General features: G+C 45.3%; 1 protein-coding gene across 9 annotated transcripts in view; it reads left to right on the forward strand.

Moving 5' to 3' along the window:
- iqch (IQ motif containing H) overlaps positions 1 to 14,111 on the forward strand; it is a 121,998-nt gene that overhangs the window by 4,032 nt on the left and 103,855 nt on the right. For 6 of the 9 annotated variants that reach the window (XM_078427556.1, XM_078427559.1, XM_078427558.1 and 3 more), the window contains exons 3-4: positions 3,320 to 3,417; positions 4,213 to 4,330. The exons of 1 other annotated variant lie outside the window; for it this stretch is intronic. In XM_078427556.1, coding sequence (XP_078283682.1) covers positions 3,320 to 3,417; positions 4,213 to 4,330 — 216 coding nt within the window. Of the gene's footprint in view, positions 1 to 3,319; positions 3,418 to 4,212; positions 4,331 to 7,080; positions 7,146 to 14,111 lie in introns of those variants that run through there. 2 more of the 9 variants (XM_078427563.1, XM_078427565.1) reach the window with 2 other exon arrangements.

Raw genomic sequence — 14,111 nt, forward strand, 5'->3', positions numbered from 1 at the left:
GGTCCACAAAAGTAACATTTATTTATTTTCCTAAAGATCAATCTTCGTGAAATGTTTGATTTGTTACCACTTTATCAACTGAATTAGTTTAAACAATTTTATTATTTTTTAGTGCAAGGTAGGAAAATGAAGTGTATATTTTAATTATTGTGCCAGACTGTGGGATTAAACCATTCTAAGCAGAGGAAAGTTCCAAATGTCATGGTTAGTGATGGTGTAAATGTATTTGAACAGATTGAAAAACAAGTGTTTTTTGCATTGGCTTCACAGGTTTAATCCTGAAAGGTTGCTCTATTGGTAGAATAAGTGCCCCACTGAAAAAACGCTGTTTTCTTGGGCAAACATACGTCAGTTTTGGTCAGCCCCTGCAGGATAGAAGAGAGAGATTTCAAAAATATCAAACAATAAATATTTTGCTCATTGCTTGCAATGCATGCACAATAATAATTAATTTATAATTTATACAGTAATGCTCTGGTTTAAACATGTTTTTCTCAAAAAAATATCATAGAATTTGTGTCAGTTGTCATATCATTTGGATCCCCATTACATATTGAAGTTGTTATTGTTATTATTGTTTTTGTGAAGCATGATACTTTATTATTCTACAGTGAGAACTCTTAAGAGTTTTAAAATCAGCAACGTCAATGCTACTTTTACCTGTACTTTAAAAACGTTTTCAGTGAGGAATGTAATATTAAAATCATTGCTTCATTGTCTTCATGGTGAACAGAAGAAACAATTTAAGGATGTCCTCAAAGCCACCTTAGGAAACAAATGTAATATTCTCCGCAAATTATTTGACCCTTTGATCCTTAACACCATGAAAATTGGGAAAGGACATTCAGGATGGCATGGAGATCCTACAGTGCCCTCCATAATGTTTGGGACAAAGACCCATCATTTATTTATTTGCCTCTGTACTCCACAATTTTAGATTTGTAATAGAAAAAAATCACATGTGGTTAAAGTGCACTTTGTCAGATTTTAATAAAGGCAATTTTTATACATTTTGGTTTCACCATGAAGAAATTACAGCAGTGTTTATACATCGTCCCCCCATTTCAGGGCACCATAATGTTGGGACACATGGCTTCACAGGTGTTTGTAATTGCTCAGGTGTGTTTAGTTGCCTCCTTCATGCAGGTATAAGAGAGCTCTCAGCCACCAGTCTTTCCTCCAGCCTTTCCATCACCATTAGAAACTTTTATTGCTGTTTATCAATATGAGGACCAAAGTTGTGCCAATGAAAGTCAAAGAAGCCGTTTATGAGACTGAGAACCAAGAATAAAACTTAGAGACATCAGCCAAACCTTAGGCGTCCCAAAACAACTGTTTGGAATATAATTAAGAAGAAAGAGAGCACCGGTGAGCTCACTAATCGCAAAGGGACTGGCAGGCCAAGGAAGACCTCCACAGCTGATGACAGAATTATTCTCTCTATAATAAAGAAAAATCCCCAAACACCTGTCCGACAGATCAGAAACACACTTCTGGAGTCAGGTGTGGATTTGTCAATGACCACTGTCTGCAAAAGACTTCATGAGCAGAAATACAGAGGCTACACTGCAAGATGCAAACCACTGGTTAGCTGCAAAAATAGGATGACCAGGTTACAGTTTGCCAAGAAGAACTTAAAAGAACAACCACATTTCTGGAAAAAGGTTTTGTGGACAGATGAGACAAAGATTAGTTTACTTTAGATTAGTTTAGTGATACAGCGTGGAAACAGGCCCTTACAGCCCCACCGGGTCCGCGCCAACCAGCGATCCCCACACATTAACACTATCCTATACCCACTAGGGACAATTTTTACATTTTAACAAGCAAATTAACCTACAAATCTGTACATCTTTGGAGTGTGGGAGGAAACTGAAGATCTTGGAGAAAACCCACGCAGGTCATGGGGAGAACGTAGAAACCCCAGACAGACAGCACCCGTAGCCGGGATCGAATCCGGGTCTCCGGCGCTGCATTTGCTGTAAGGCAGCAACTCTACCGCTGCGCCATCGTGCCGCCCTATCTTATATCAGAGTGATAGCAAGAGCAAAGTATGAGGAGAGAAGAAACTGCCCAAGATTCAAAGCATACCACCTCATCTGTGAAACACGATAGTAGGGATGTTATGGCCTGGGCATGTATGGCTGCTCACTTATCTTCATTGATGATACAACTGCTGATGGTGGTAGCATAATGAATTCTGAAGTGTGTAGACACATTCTATCTGCTCTAGTTCAAACAAATGCCTCAAAATCCATTGGCCGGCGGTTCATTCTGCAGCAAGACAATGATCCCAAACATACTACTAAAGCACCAAAGGAGTTTTTCAAAGCTAAAAAATGGTCAATTCTTGAGTGGCCAAGTCAATCACCTGATCTGAACCCAATTGAGCATGCCTTTTACATGCTGAAGAGAAAGCTGAAGGGGACAACCCCTCAAAACATGCAAAAGCTAAAGATGGCTGCAATACAGGCCTGGCAGAGCATCACCAGAGAAGACGCCCAGCAACTGGTGATGTCCATGAATCGCAGACTTCAAGCAGTCATTGCATGCAAAGGATATGCATCAAAATACTAAACATAACTACTTTCATTTACATGACATTGCTGTGTCCCAAACATTATGATGCCCTGAAATGGGGGGACTATGTATAAACACTGCTGTAATTTCTACATACTGAAACCAAAATGTATAAAAATGGCCTTTATTAAAATCTGACAATGTGCACTTTAACTACATGTGATTTTTTTCTATTACAAACCTCAAAGTGTGGAGTACAATAAATAAATGATGGGTCTTCATCCCAAACATTATAGAGGGCTAAGTAGAACCTTTAATCAGAAGCACACCAAAGCCCAATATAAAAGGTCAAAGGAATGTACCACCTCCTAAACTAAACCTATACCTTTAATGCATATATGTGCCCAGAAATTCCAGTGCACCCTTATATATGCACCTACAAAGTTTGATTAAAATTCTTGGCAAGATTTTCATAATTGTTGTCCCTTTTAAAAAAAATTCTCCTGAGCTTTTGAAGGATCCAATATGGCAACAATCAAAACCGACAAATCCATAATCAATCCCTTCCCTGTTTCACTCTCCTGATGACATGAAGTTGGAAAGAAAAGTGGGTCTTGACCTGACTGTTTTTCCAGTTCTGCATTTATATTAAAGGAAAATATGCACATGGTATTTTTGACAACATGAATTATTCAAATCTCTCAGTGGTCATTTCAAGCCAAAATAGTGTTTGTCCTAAAGCAAGCACGTGCAGGGTTGTTCAATCACCATATCCTGATGAAAATAAATTTTATTACAGAGACATGCAGCAGAATATTTGAATTCGATCAATAGTCAAGTGCTGACCCTTCCTGCTGTAGAATACAAAGATTTGCCAGCTGGTCACCGTTTAGCTGAGTGAGTAATACCATGCATATTATAAGTGCCAACTCAATTTGTTATTATTTGATCACAAGGATGGAATGTTAAGTCTAATGGAACCAGGACTTATTGAAAGTATTTCCTATATTTTATCGTGGAAAAACATCAAGAAGTAAAACACATATTTGAAATTCCCTGCGGAGAGACATAGGTTTCCCTATCTGATGCACAATGAAAATTAACCATTCCCATGTGTGCAAGAGAGACAGCAATGGAACAAGTGTCAGAGCAGAGGACCACCTTGTGAACTGAATGATTCTGATTTTGCGTTACGACTGTAAGGTGTACAGTACCTTAAATGAAAAAGTCACTACTCCCCCAGACTCTTCTTTCTCTTCCAAAACCCTCCCTTTGCTGCAATTTAAAACATGCTTGTTTTCTCACTTTTCCAATTCTGATGACAGATTATCTTTCTCTATCAATAGTACAACAGTTCTATCCTATACACTAGGGACAATTTACAGAAGCCAATTAACGTACAAACCTGCACATCTTTGGAATGTGGGAGGAAGCTGGAACACCCAGCAGGCACAGGGAGAATGTACAGACAGCGCCCGTAGTTAGGATCGAACCTGAGTCTCTGGCATTGTAAGGAAGCAACTCTGCCACTGTGTCACCCAAGGAATATAATAATTCCTTGTGCTAATTAAACTCCCAGTTTGAAAAATCTCACCTAATTCCATTGAACATAATGTGCTTGTTTATATTAAAACTTTTTTTGTCACCAAATCCTCCAAGGAGCTAATGTTTTTATAAATTTGTTTGATTTAGTACGATTCCAGCCAATCGCAAAATAATAAAGAAACATGAGGCTTATCCTTCTTTGCGTAAAAAGTATCAAGGTCCTCAGTTGGGAAATGCACCTCAACATACCTCACCCGGAATTCAGGTATCAGATGCTTGTTCGTTTGATTTTAATAAAAATGTATTAAAAATACCCATAGATTTACAATTTTTTTCTCGGGATGGAGTCATTTTAAAAGCCATAGCAGTGTGTTTAAATGCTGAAAAGGTATACACAATTTCGTAGAGAAAGATGGAGATGGCTATATTCTAATGCAAAAATCTCAAAAGCTTCAAGAACAATACTACAAGACGATAGTGAGAGCGGATAGATTGGTGAGGAATATTTCTGGGGCACAGTAATACAGAACAGGTGAAACTATTATATCTTTGACCAATAACTTGGTGAAAATGAGGCTTGGGAAAGAATGGAGTGGAGATGTCTGCGCAATAATGCCCAGTCTGCCGAATTTTAATTGACCAGAATGGCTCAGTGTGCTGATACTTTATTCTTCAGCGAAGCGTCGATCTGGAGCTCACTTGTTCAGGATTTGTAAGATTTGCGAAGAATAGAGTTTTAGCTCGGAAACTGGCTCTAAAGTCCCAGCTGACCATCGCCACCCATTTACACTAATCCTACATTAATCCCATTTTTACATTCTCCCCAGATTCTTTACATAGGCCATTTATTTCAACCAAATAAGAGAAACAGGATTTACAGATGTAAATTACTTAGATTAAATGTTAAGATATGGCTGTGGTCTTGAAAACAGTGGTTCACTAGATTCCATAAACCAAGAACTGATTAGTCAGAATATAAAAGCCAGCTACTGCTTGTCAGGATATTCAAATGAAGTGGACTCTAAAATTACTATTTGCACAGGGCCAGCTGGAGCTCCCGGTTGCAAGCCACTTCAGTACCTTTTCCTATTCCCATATCGATCTGACTGTTCTCTGCATTTTCTATTGCCAGAGAGAGGCAACATGCAAAAGGAAGAGCACAGCTCATATTCTGCTTGTATAGCCTACAACCCAAAGCATTAACATTGAATTCGCCAATTTCAGATAAACTACTCCAACCTTTCCTTGTCATCTACCCAGCAAGGCTTGCATGCTGTGAGGGGCTACAAATTGTGCAGAATTGTTGACAACAACATATTCTATATTTGTTTTAAACAGAAGGTCAGACTACCGACGTCAGCTGCCTCGTAAAACCTGTACCCAGGGTCACGGTAGTATAAGAAAATAACTGCAGATGCTGGTACAAATCGATTTATTCACAAAATGCTGGAGTAACTCAGCAAGTCAGGCAGCATCTCGGGAGAGAAGGAATGGGTGACGTTTCGGTTCGAGACCCTTCTTCAGACTGATGTCAGGGGGGCGGGACAAAGGAAGGATATAGGTGGAGACAGGAAGATAGAGGGAGATCTGGGAAGGAGGTGGGGAAGGGAGGGACAAAGGAACTGTCTAAAGTTGGAGAAGCCGATGTTCATACCACTGGGCTGCAAACTGCGGAGAACATCGACTTCTCCAACTTTAATAATAATAATAATAATGCATTACATTTATATAGCGCTTTTCATATACTCAAAGACGCTTTACAGGGATTTAGAGAACATAGGGAAATGCATAAATAGATAAATAAGTAAATAAGTAAACAAACAGAGAAAGGAGACAGAAGGTGAGGTGACCTTCAGTGGTTGAAGGCAGTACTGAACAGGTGAGACTTCAGTGATGTTTTGAATGTGGTGAGTGTGGAGGAGTCTCTAACGGTTTGGGGTAGTGAGTTCCATAGGGTGGGAGCAGCGATGGAGAAAGCCCTGTCCCCCCAGGATCTGAGTTTGGTCCGGATGTGGGGGGATAGGAGATTGGCAGCAGCAGAGCGGAGGGTGCAGGTGGGAGTGTGCCTGTGGAGGAGGTCGGTCAGGTAGGATGGGGCCAGGTTATGGAGGGCTTTGTAGGTTATGAGGAGGATTTTGTACTGGATTCTCTGGGGGATGGGGAGCCAGTGGAGTTTGTAAAGGACGGGGGTGATATGGTCACGGATCGGGGTGTGGGTGAGTAGACGGGCAGCGGAGTTTTGAATGTATTGAAGTTTACTGATGATTTTTGAGGGTGCGCCATAGATAGTTTAGATAGTTAGATAGTTAGATAGTTCCTCTGTCCCTCCCTTCCCCTCCTCCTTCCCAGATCTCCCTCTATCTTCCTGTCCCAGGGTCACGGTTGCAGATGTCAGATCAGCTTTCCTGAGAGTGAATCTGCAGAAAGCAACAGGCCTACTTGAAATCCTTGGCCATGTCCTTAGAACCCTGGTGGAGTATTTGTGGACATCTTCAACATCTCCCTACTCCAATCTGAGATTCTCAATGCTTTAAGAAAACCATGATGAGCCCAGTGCCAAGGTAGCGTGCTTTAATGACTACCTATTAGTGGCTCTGCAATCCACCGTTATGAAGTGCTTTGATGCTGATCATAGTGCACATCAACTCCAACCTCCCAGACAGTCTATCACGACCACCAGGTCTAGTAGGACAGGGCCATCTCCCTGGTCCTCCACTGATTGCTGGACCATCAAGATAACAAGGGCACCTATGTCAGACTCCTATTTATTGATTATTTTTCTTACACTCCCCCTGCCCCTTCTACCCACCATCCCTCCTTCTGATTCCACTTTATTTTTTAAAATTCCACTTCAAGCTCATTTCCACCCCTTCCCCTCACCTCTTTCAACCAGCTGTCTCGCATCCACTGTCAGTTTGAAGAAGGGTCAAGAACTGAAACGCCATCTGTCCATTTCCCTCCACATAGGCTGCCTGACCTGCTGATTTATTCCAGCATTCTGTTTGGTGCTCAGAATTCCAGCATCTGCAGTCTCTTGGGTCCCCACAAATTACAAAGGACTGGACCGTTATGGTCATATCGTAAGTAAAAAATAAATATCTGCATTAATTTTTTGGAGGCACTTATCGATTTTGAAATACTATTTCAGAGAGACCAACTGTTGTCTGGTAACTCTTCCAAATCATTTTCATGTTTGTGTTCACCAAGGTAGTTACTTTATTCGAGGGTTCAGCACACCTGCATTTTCCAAGCAAGCTAGATGGGAAAAAACCATGAATAATTTTGCCTTCCTTTTGTCTTACCTACTACGCTCCTAATAAAATATACTGTACATTATTCTATCAAATCAGAACAATTCTAGATTCATTCTTTGTTTGTGTTGATCTAAACCCAGATGACGGTCGGATACAATGCAGTTAACATTGGATTTGCGCAGAATTAGGTTTGTGTGGAATTTTCCATGATAGATTATCCCAGCAATGCCACCATGTAAACAACAACTTGGGTCAGATACCGAAGAATTGCTGGTGCACCGTGGCATTTTTATGAGAAGAAAATAAACTAAACATACCATGTTGCTTTGCAGAAGAGGCAAAGCCACTCCTTCTACGCAGGCTGAACCAATTTACATTAATTTTAGCTGTGGCACCATTATATTTATATCTATGCAGTATGAAGACCAACAATAACATTAATTGCTCATTTCTACATGAAAAAAGCTGTTAAAAGATATTTCTGAAACCTCGGATGAGCAGAATCTATATTAAAGTGACTGATTTTGCCCAATTGTATTAAACATCAAACCTACGCATCTACATATTACTGCACAGTTTTAGCTACTTACGTACTTGAAAATGCAATAAGAAAAATTGAATTTCCCATCTGAACCAGTCATTTATAGCTTATTAGCATATGTTAGTGTTCACAGACTCTAAAAGGCTTTAGGTTGTTTTACCAGCACGAAATTACATCATTTGGCAGGAATAGAAAACGAGTCATATTTTTGCCTTCAAGCTCTTAATTTATTTCATAAGACACATCTGAAGCAAGGTTGGAGTGAAAATGTAATCATGCTACCTTATTGTACTGTAAATACAGGTCTGTGCAGTCATGTATGGCACAATTTGATTCCTTATACATTCATCGAACAAAGGTTGGATGTGATAGATTAGTGTACTGTAATTCGCTGCTCATTCTGGTGGAGATGTTTGTACCGATAGGCCTCATTTCTTTTTCTTTTTGCTAATACCTCCTCTTCCCCAGTTCCATGCCTTTGTTAACCTTCAGGCTACATACCTCCTCCCACAAGGATGGTACAACATCTCTTCAAAGTTGTCCTTAGATACACTATTTCTACCTTTACAGTGAAGGGGTTACTTAAGATTTTTAATATAATGTATGGAAAATGAACTCAGAGCCTCAAAGATTTTATTTAAAGAAGAGGACAGAGTTGATTTTAACAAGGTGCAATATAACATCGAGTAGGTCAGTAGATTTGCAGACCATTTTTGGATTAGATTAGGAATTAATAGGCAGATAGGAGGTTACAATCAATACTATTAGTGATGCCATGGGATCAGTAAGCAGTGTGAACCCAGAAGGATTGGCATTGAAGTTGTTACACTTAGCAATGTTCTGGAGGGAAACAATGGACATGTATAAGTAAGTTTTAGTTACCACAAAGATGTATGTGGCTGCTATTAGCAAATGGAAAAAGAAATTCAAACAAAGTTACATAGATTGGTGGAATGGGTCACCATAAATGGATGCCTTTCAATGTCAATGCATTGAAATACATTGTGCACATGTGTGGTATAAATGCCATGCATGTTTATATCATAAAAGTTTTTGAGTGAGGTGAATGAACAGGGAATTCGAGTACAATAATACCTGAAGGATCAGGACCAGCAATGTGAAACTATTGCCAAAGCAAATAGAATATTGGATTGTATTTCTTGGGTAGCTGAGTGCAATACAAGGAATACCGTGCCATTCTTGTGTAAACCTTTATTAGGCCTCATTGAGTAGAGTTTAAGCACCTTCAAATGTGCCATATGTTGTAGGGCCAGTAGCTCTATTTGAAGTCAGGAAAGAGCACTAAAAATGTTGCAATTATTCTCTGTAGCTAATAAAGATTTTTTTTAAAGACAATGAAAGATTAAGATTTGGTCCATGTCCATAGACTCGGGCTCTATCATTTGAAAATCTAAAAACTGAAATTATCATATCATATTGTAGCGACCATAGAGAATGGTCCAGGTCGTCGAACCCTCGGATTGGCCAGCGAGGTCACGTGGGAACGCGACCATGGGGATTGGTCCAGGGAGCGACATCGCTGATTGGCCAGCGATGTCATGTGCGCGTTTGGCGCCCGTTTTAGACAGTTCGGCGAAGTCTTCAAGGAAGACAGTAAGTTTGTATTGGTTGTCCTGTACCTTGTTGTTTAACTCTGTATTCGTGTATTGCGGCTGCAATAAACTTCGTCTACAACCAACAAGTTTCGGACTCGCCATATTGGTGACCCCGACGTGATCTGGACGATCACCGACTGAGCAGGAACCCGACGCCTCGTTGACGATGACCGAGCAGGGCACACCGGAGTCAAGCGCGGCGGGCGTCCATCTTCCGTTATTTTGGACGTACGCACCGCAAGCTTGGTTTATCCACGCCGAGGCTCAATTCCATATAAAGAAGGTGTCGGACGAATCCACAAAGTACTTCTTCCTCGTCAGCGCTCTATCGCCGGACACAACCAAGCGCGTGATGCGGTTCATCGTAAATTCACCTGCGGAAGACAAGTACGAGGCCATGAAGAAGGTATTACTGCGAACCTTCGGGTTTAATAAGCATGGTGGTGCGGCAAAACATCTGCACCTACCGGATCTTGGAGACCAACTGCCTTCTGTCCTCATGGCCGAAATGATGATGCTAGCCGGTGAGCATACGGATTGCCCGATGTTTGAACAGGCATTCCGCGAGAAACTTCCCGAGGATGTCCGACTGCTGCTCACGGATTGTTCTTTTAAGGACCCCGAAGCATATGCAGCGAAAGCGGACGCGCTCATAGCGGCAAAAAACAAGGCAAGTGGTTCAATCAACAAAGTCTCGACATCGGTGACCACGCCACAGCGACGGCAAGATGGCGCCACGTCTCCCGCCAATTCTTCGAAAGCCCGCCAAAAAGATCCGCACAAGCGCGGCTGGTGCTATTATCACCTACGATGGGGTAACGAATCCCGCAACTGTCGTTTGCCTTGTACCTTCGCGGGAAATGCCTCGGCCGATCGTACATAGGGGCAGTTACGATTGGCCAGAACCGGCGCCTCTATGTCCATGATCGATTCACGGACACAGAATTTTTGGTAGACACGGGAGCCATCGTCAGCATAGTGCCGCCGACCGACCTCGAAACCAGATCGGGTAAGACAGGTCCCACCCTCATCGCGGTTAATGGCAGCCCAATTCGCACTTTCGGTACACGGAAGATGTCCCTTGTGTTAGGCCTCCGCACGTACGAATGGCCATTCATCATAGCCGACGTCAAACAAGCGATCCTGGGCGCAGATTTTCTCTGGGCTTTTTCACTGGTTCCTGATGTCCGCGGTAACGACCTCCGACCCTCTGCCGAAGATGAGCACGTCGCTCCGACAATCGCCTCCTCGCCCAGCCCTACTGTCCAGGCCGTCGTCGCGGCCCCCGACTCGTATGCTGCGATTCTGGCAGAGTTCCCAGAGCTGCTCGTCCAACGTTTTGACGCACCTTCGGCTAAGCACGGTGTGGTCCATCACATCCACACCGAAGGCCCTCCCGTTTTCGCTCGGGCCAGGAGACTACCGCCAGACAAACTGGTGGTGGCAAGGGCGGAGTTCAGGAAGATGGAGGAAATGGGAATTGTCCGTCAGTCTGACAGCCCGTGGGCCTCGCCGTTACACATGGTCTCCAAGGCATCTGGGGGGTGGAAGCCATGTGGCGATTATCGGCGTCTCAATGCTGTCACCACGGCTGATCGCTACCCCATACCGCACCTACAGGACTTTTCATCTGGGCTGGAAGGAGCGGTGGTGTTTTCCAAAATCGATTTGGTGCGAGGATACCGTCAGATTCCGGTGCGATCGGAGGACATACAGAAAACTGCAACTATTACTCCGTTCGGGTTGTTTGAATGGTTGCGTATGCCTTTCGGTTTAAAGAACGCGGCACAGGCTTTCCCGCGACTGATGGACCGCGTGGGCCGGGGTTTACCCTTTTTGTTTATTTATTTGGACGACATCCTGGTCGCCAGCCCCTCAGTGCAGGAACACCAGGTCCATTTGCGGACCGTGTTCCAGCGGCTCCAAGACCACGGGCTCATTATCCAACCCTCCAAATGTCAATTCGGCCTGCCTGCTCTCGATTTTCTAGGGCACAGAATTACTCCTGCCGGCGCCGCCCCTTTGCCCGAGAAGGTAGAGGCTATCCGGGCTTTTCCCAGGCCCACCACAGTAAAAGGGCTGCAGGAGTTCGTAGGCATGGTTAATTTCTACCATAGATTTGTTCCGGCAGCGGCGCGAGTCCTGCGCCCGCTTTTCCAATGCCTTGCGGGGAATCCGGTAGAGTTGTTGTGGTCCCCGACTGCAGAGTCGGCTTTTACAGCAGCTAAGGCAGCCTTGGCAGACGCCACCATGTTGGTCCATCCGAGCCCCTCCGCCCCCACAGCCCTGACGGTTGACGCCTCTGACGTGGCGGTGGGCGGGATTCTGGAGCAGCAGGTCGGTGGCCGTTGGCAGCCTTTAGCGTTTTTCAGCCGGCAACTAAATTCGGCCGAGATGAAATATAGCGCGTTTGACCGAGAGCTTCTAGCTCTCTATTTAGCTGTCCGTCATTTCAGGTACTTCTTCGAGGGCCGCCCATTTGTGGCATTTACGGACCACAAGCCATTAACATTTGCTTTTTTGAAATTGTCTGACCCATGGTCGGCCCGCCAGCAGCGGCATCTAACTGCTATCTCCGAATTTACCACAGATGTCCGTCATGTCGCGGGTAAGCTTAATGCCGTTGCTGACGCCCTGTCTAGACCTGCTTTTCCCCCTATTTCGGCGGTGGACTGCGAAGTGGATCCCCAGGAGCTTGCGGAGGCACAGCTCCTGGCGGATACCGTTTCGGCTTACCGGTCCACCACTTCGGGATTGAAGTTGGCCCAGGTAGCTTGTGGGTCGGAGGGCACGAAAGTCTGGTGCGATGTTTCTCTTCCTCGTCCCAGGCCGGTAGTACCGCCCTCCCTTCAGCGCCGGGTTTTCGATGCCATTCATGGGCTGGCGCACCCGTCCATCCGCTCCACCTCTGCCTTGGTAGCAGCGAGGTTTGTCTGGCATGGCCTGCGGAAACAGGTAGCGGGGTGGGCACGTTCCTGCGTGCCCTGTCAGACCGCTAAAGTCCAGCGCCACGTCCAGCCCCCCGTACAGGATTTCGAGGTCCCGGCTTTTCGTTTTTTCCACATCCACGTGGATTTGGTCGGGCCTTTGCCTTCCTCCCGGGGCTACACCCACCTCCTCACGGTGGTGGATCGGTTCACCCGGTGGCCAGAGGCTTTCCCATTGTTTGATATCTCGTCAGCGTCTTGTGCTAGGACTTTGGCCCTTCATTGGGTAGCTCGTTTCGGGGTCCCGGCAGTTATTACAACTGACAGAGGGCCACAGTTCACTTCGTCCCTCTGGGCCGCGCTGGCGGAACTGTACGGGTCCAAGTTACAACCCACAACTGCATATCACCCCCAGGCAAATGGACTCGTAGAGAGGTTCCACCGCCAACTTAAGGCGTCCCTCAGTGCAAGGCTTGAAGGCCTGGACTGGGTAGACCAACTCCCTTGGGTTCTTTTAGGCATCCGGACTGCTCCTAAGCCAGATCTCGGTGCGTCGTCCGCAGAGCTAGTATATGGCTCGACACTTCGAGTACCCGGAGATCTGTTTCCGGACCTTTCAGACCTGCTCCCTACAGTCCCATCAGCGTTAGCATCTCTCCGGGAACGGGTGGGCTCCCTGGCTCCAGTTCCGACTTCACGTCATGGGTGTCCCATGGTACATGAACCGTCTTCCCTGAAGGACTGTGAGTTTGTTTTTCTGCGTAAAGATGCCCATCGCGCCCCGTTGCAGAGGGTCTATCAAGGGCCGTTCCGGGTTTTACGTAAGGGGACGGCTACTTTCACCTTGGACATGGGCGGCAAGAGTGAACTCGTCTCGGTGTCCCGGCTCAAACCGGCCCATTTGGACCCGGATCAACCAGTCCTGGTCGGTCAAACCCCTAGGAGAGGCCGACCTCCGTTAGTTCCGCCCAGTCCGGAAACCCCCGTTCCGGCAGTTCCTCCAGGACCCCCCGTTCCGGCAGTTCCTCCAGGACCCCCCGTTTCGGCAGTTCCTCCAGGACCCCCCGTGCCGGTAGTTCCTCCAGAACCTCTCGTTCCGGCCGTTCCACCAAGTCCGGAACCTCCGGCTCCTGTGGTTCCGGCTGTTCCTCTCCGTACTCGTTATGGTCGCGAAATCCGGCTCCCTGCTAGGTTCCGCACCTCGGGTTCTGGGGGGGGTCATGTAGCGACCATAGAGAATGGTCCAGGTCGTCGAACCCTCGGATTGGCCAGCGAGGTCACGTGGGAACGCGACCATGGGGATTGGTCCAGGGAGCGACATCGCTGATTGGCCAGCGATGTCATGTGCGCGTTTGGCGCCCGTTTTAGACAGTTCGGCGAAGTCTTCAAGGAAGACAGTAAGTTTGTATTGGTTGTCCTGTACCTTGTTGTTTAACTCTGTATTCGTGTATTGCGGCTGCAATAAACTTCGTCTACAACCAACAAGTTTCGGACTCGCCATAATATCATATATATACAGCCGGAAACAGGCCTTTTCGGCCCACCAAGTCCGTGCCGCCCAGCGATCCCCGTACATTAACACTATCCTACACCCACTAGGGACAATTTTAAAAAAAACATTTTTACCCAGCCAATTAACCTACATACCTGTACGTCTTTGGAGTGTGGGAGGAAACCGAAGATCTCGGAGAAAACCCACACAGGTCAC

This window comes from Rhinoraja longicauda, chromosome 33 (assembly GCF_053455715.1).
Source record: "Rhinoraja longicauda isolate Sanriku21f chromosome 33, sRhiLon1.1, whole genome shotgun sequence".
Classification (NCBI taxonomy): Eukaryota; Metazoa; Chordata; class Chondrichthyes; order Rajiformes; family Arhynchobatidae; genus Rhinoraja; species Rhinoraja longicauda.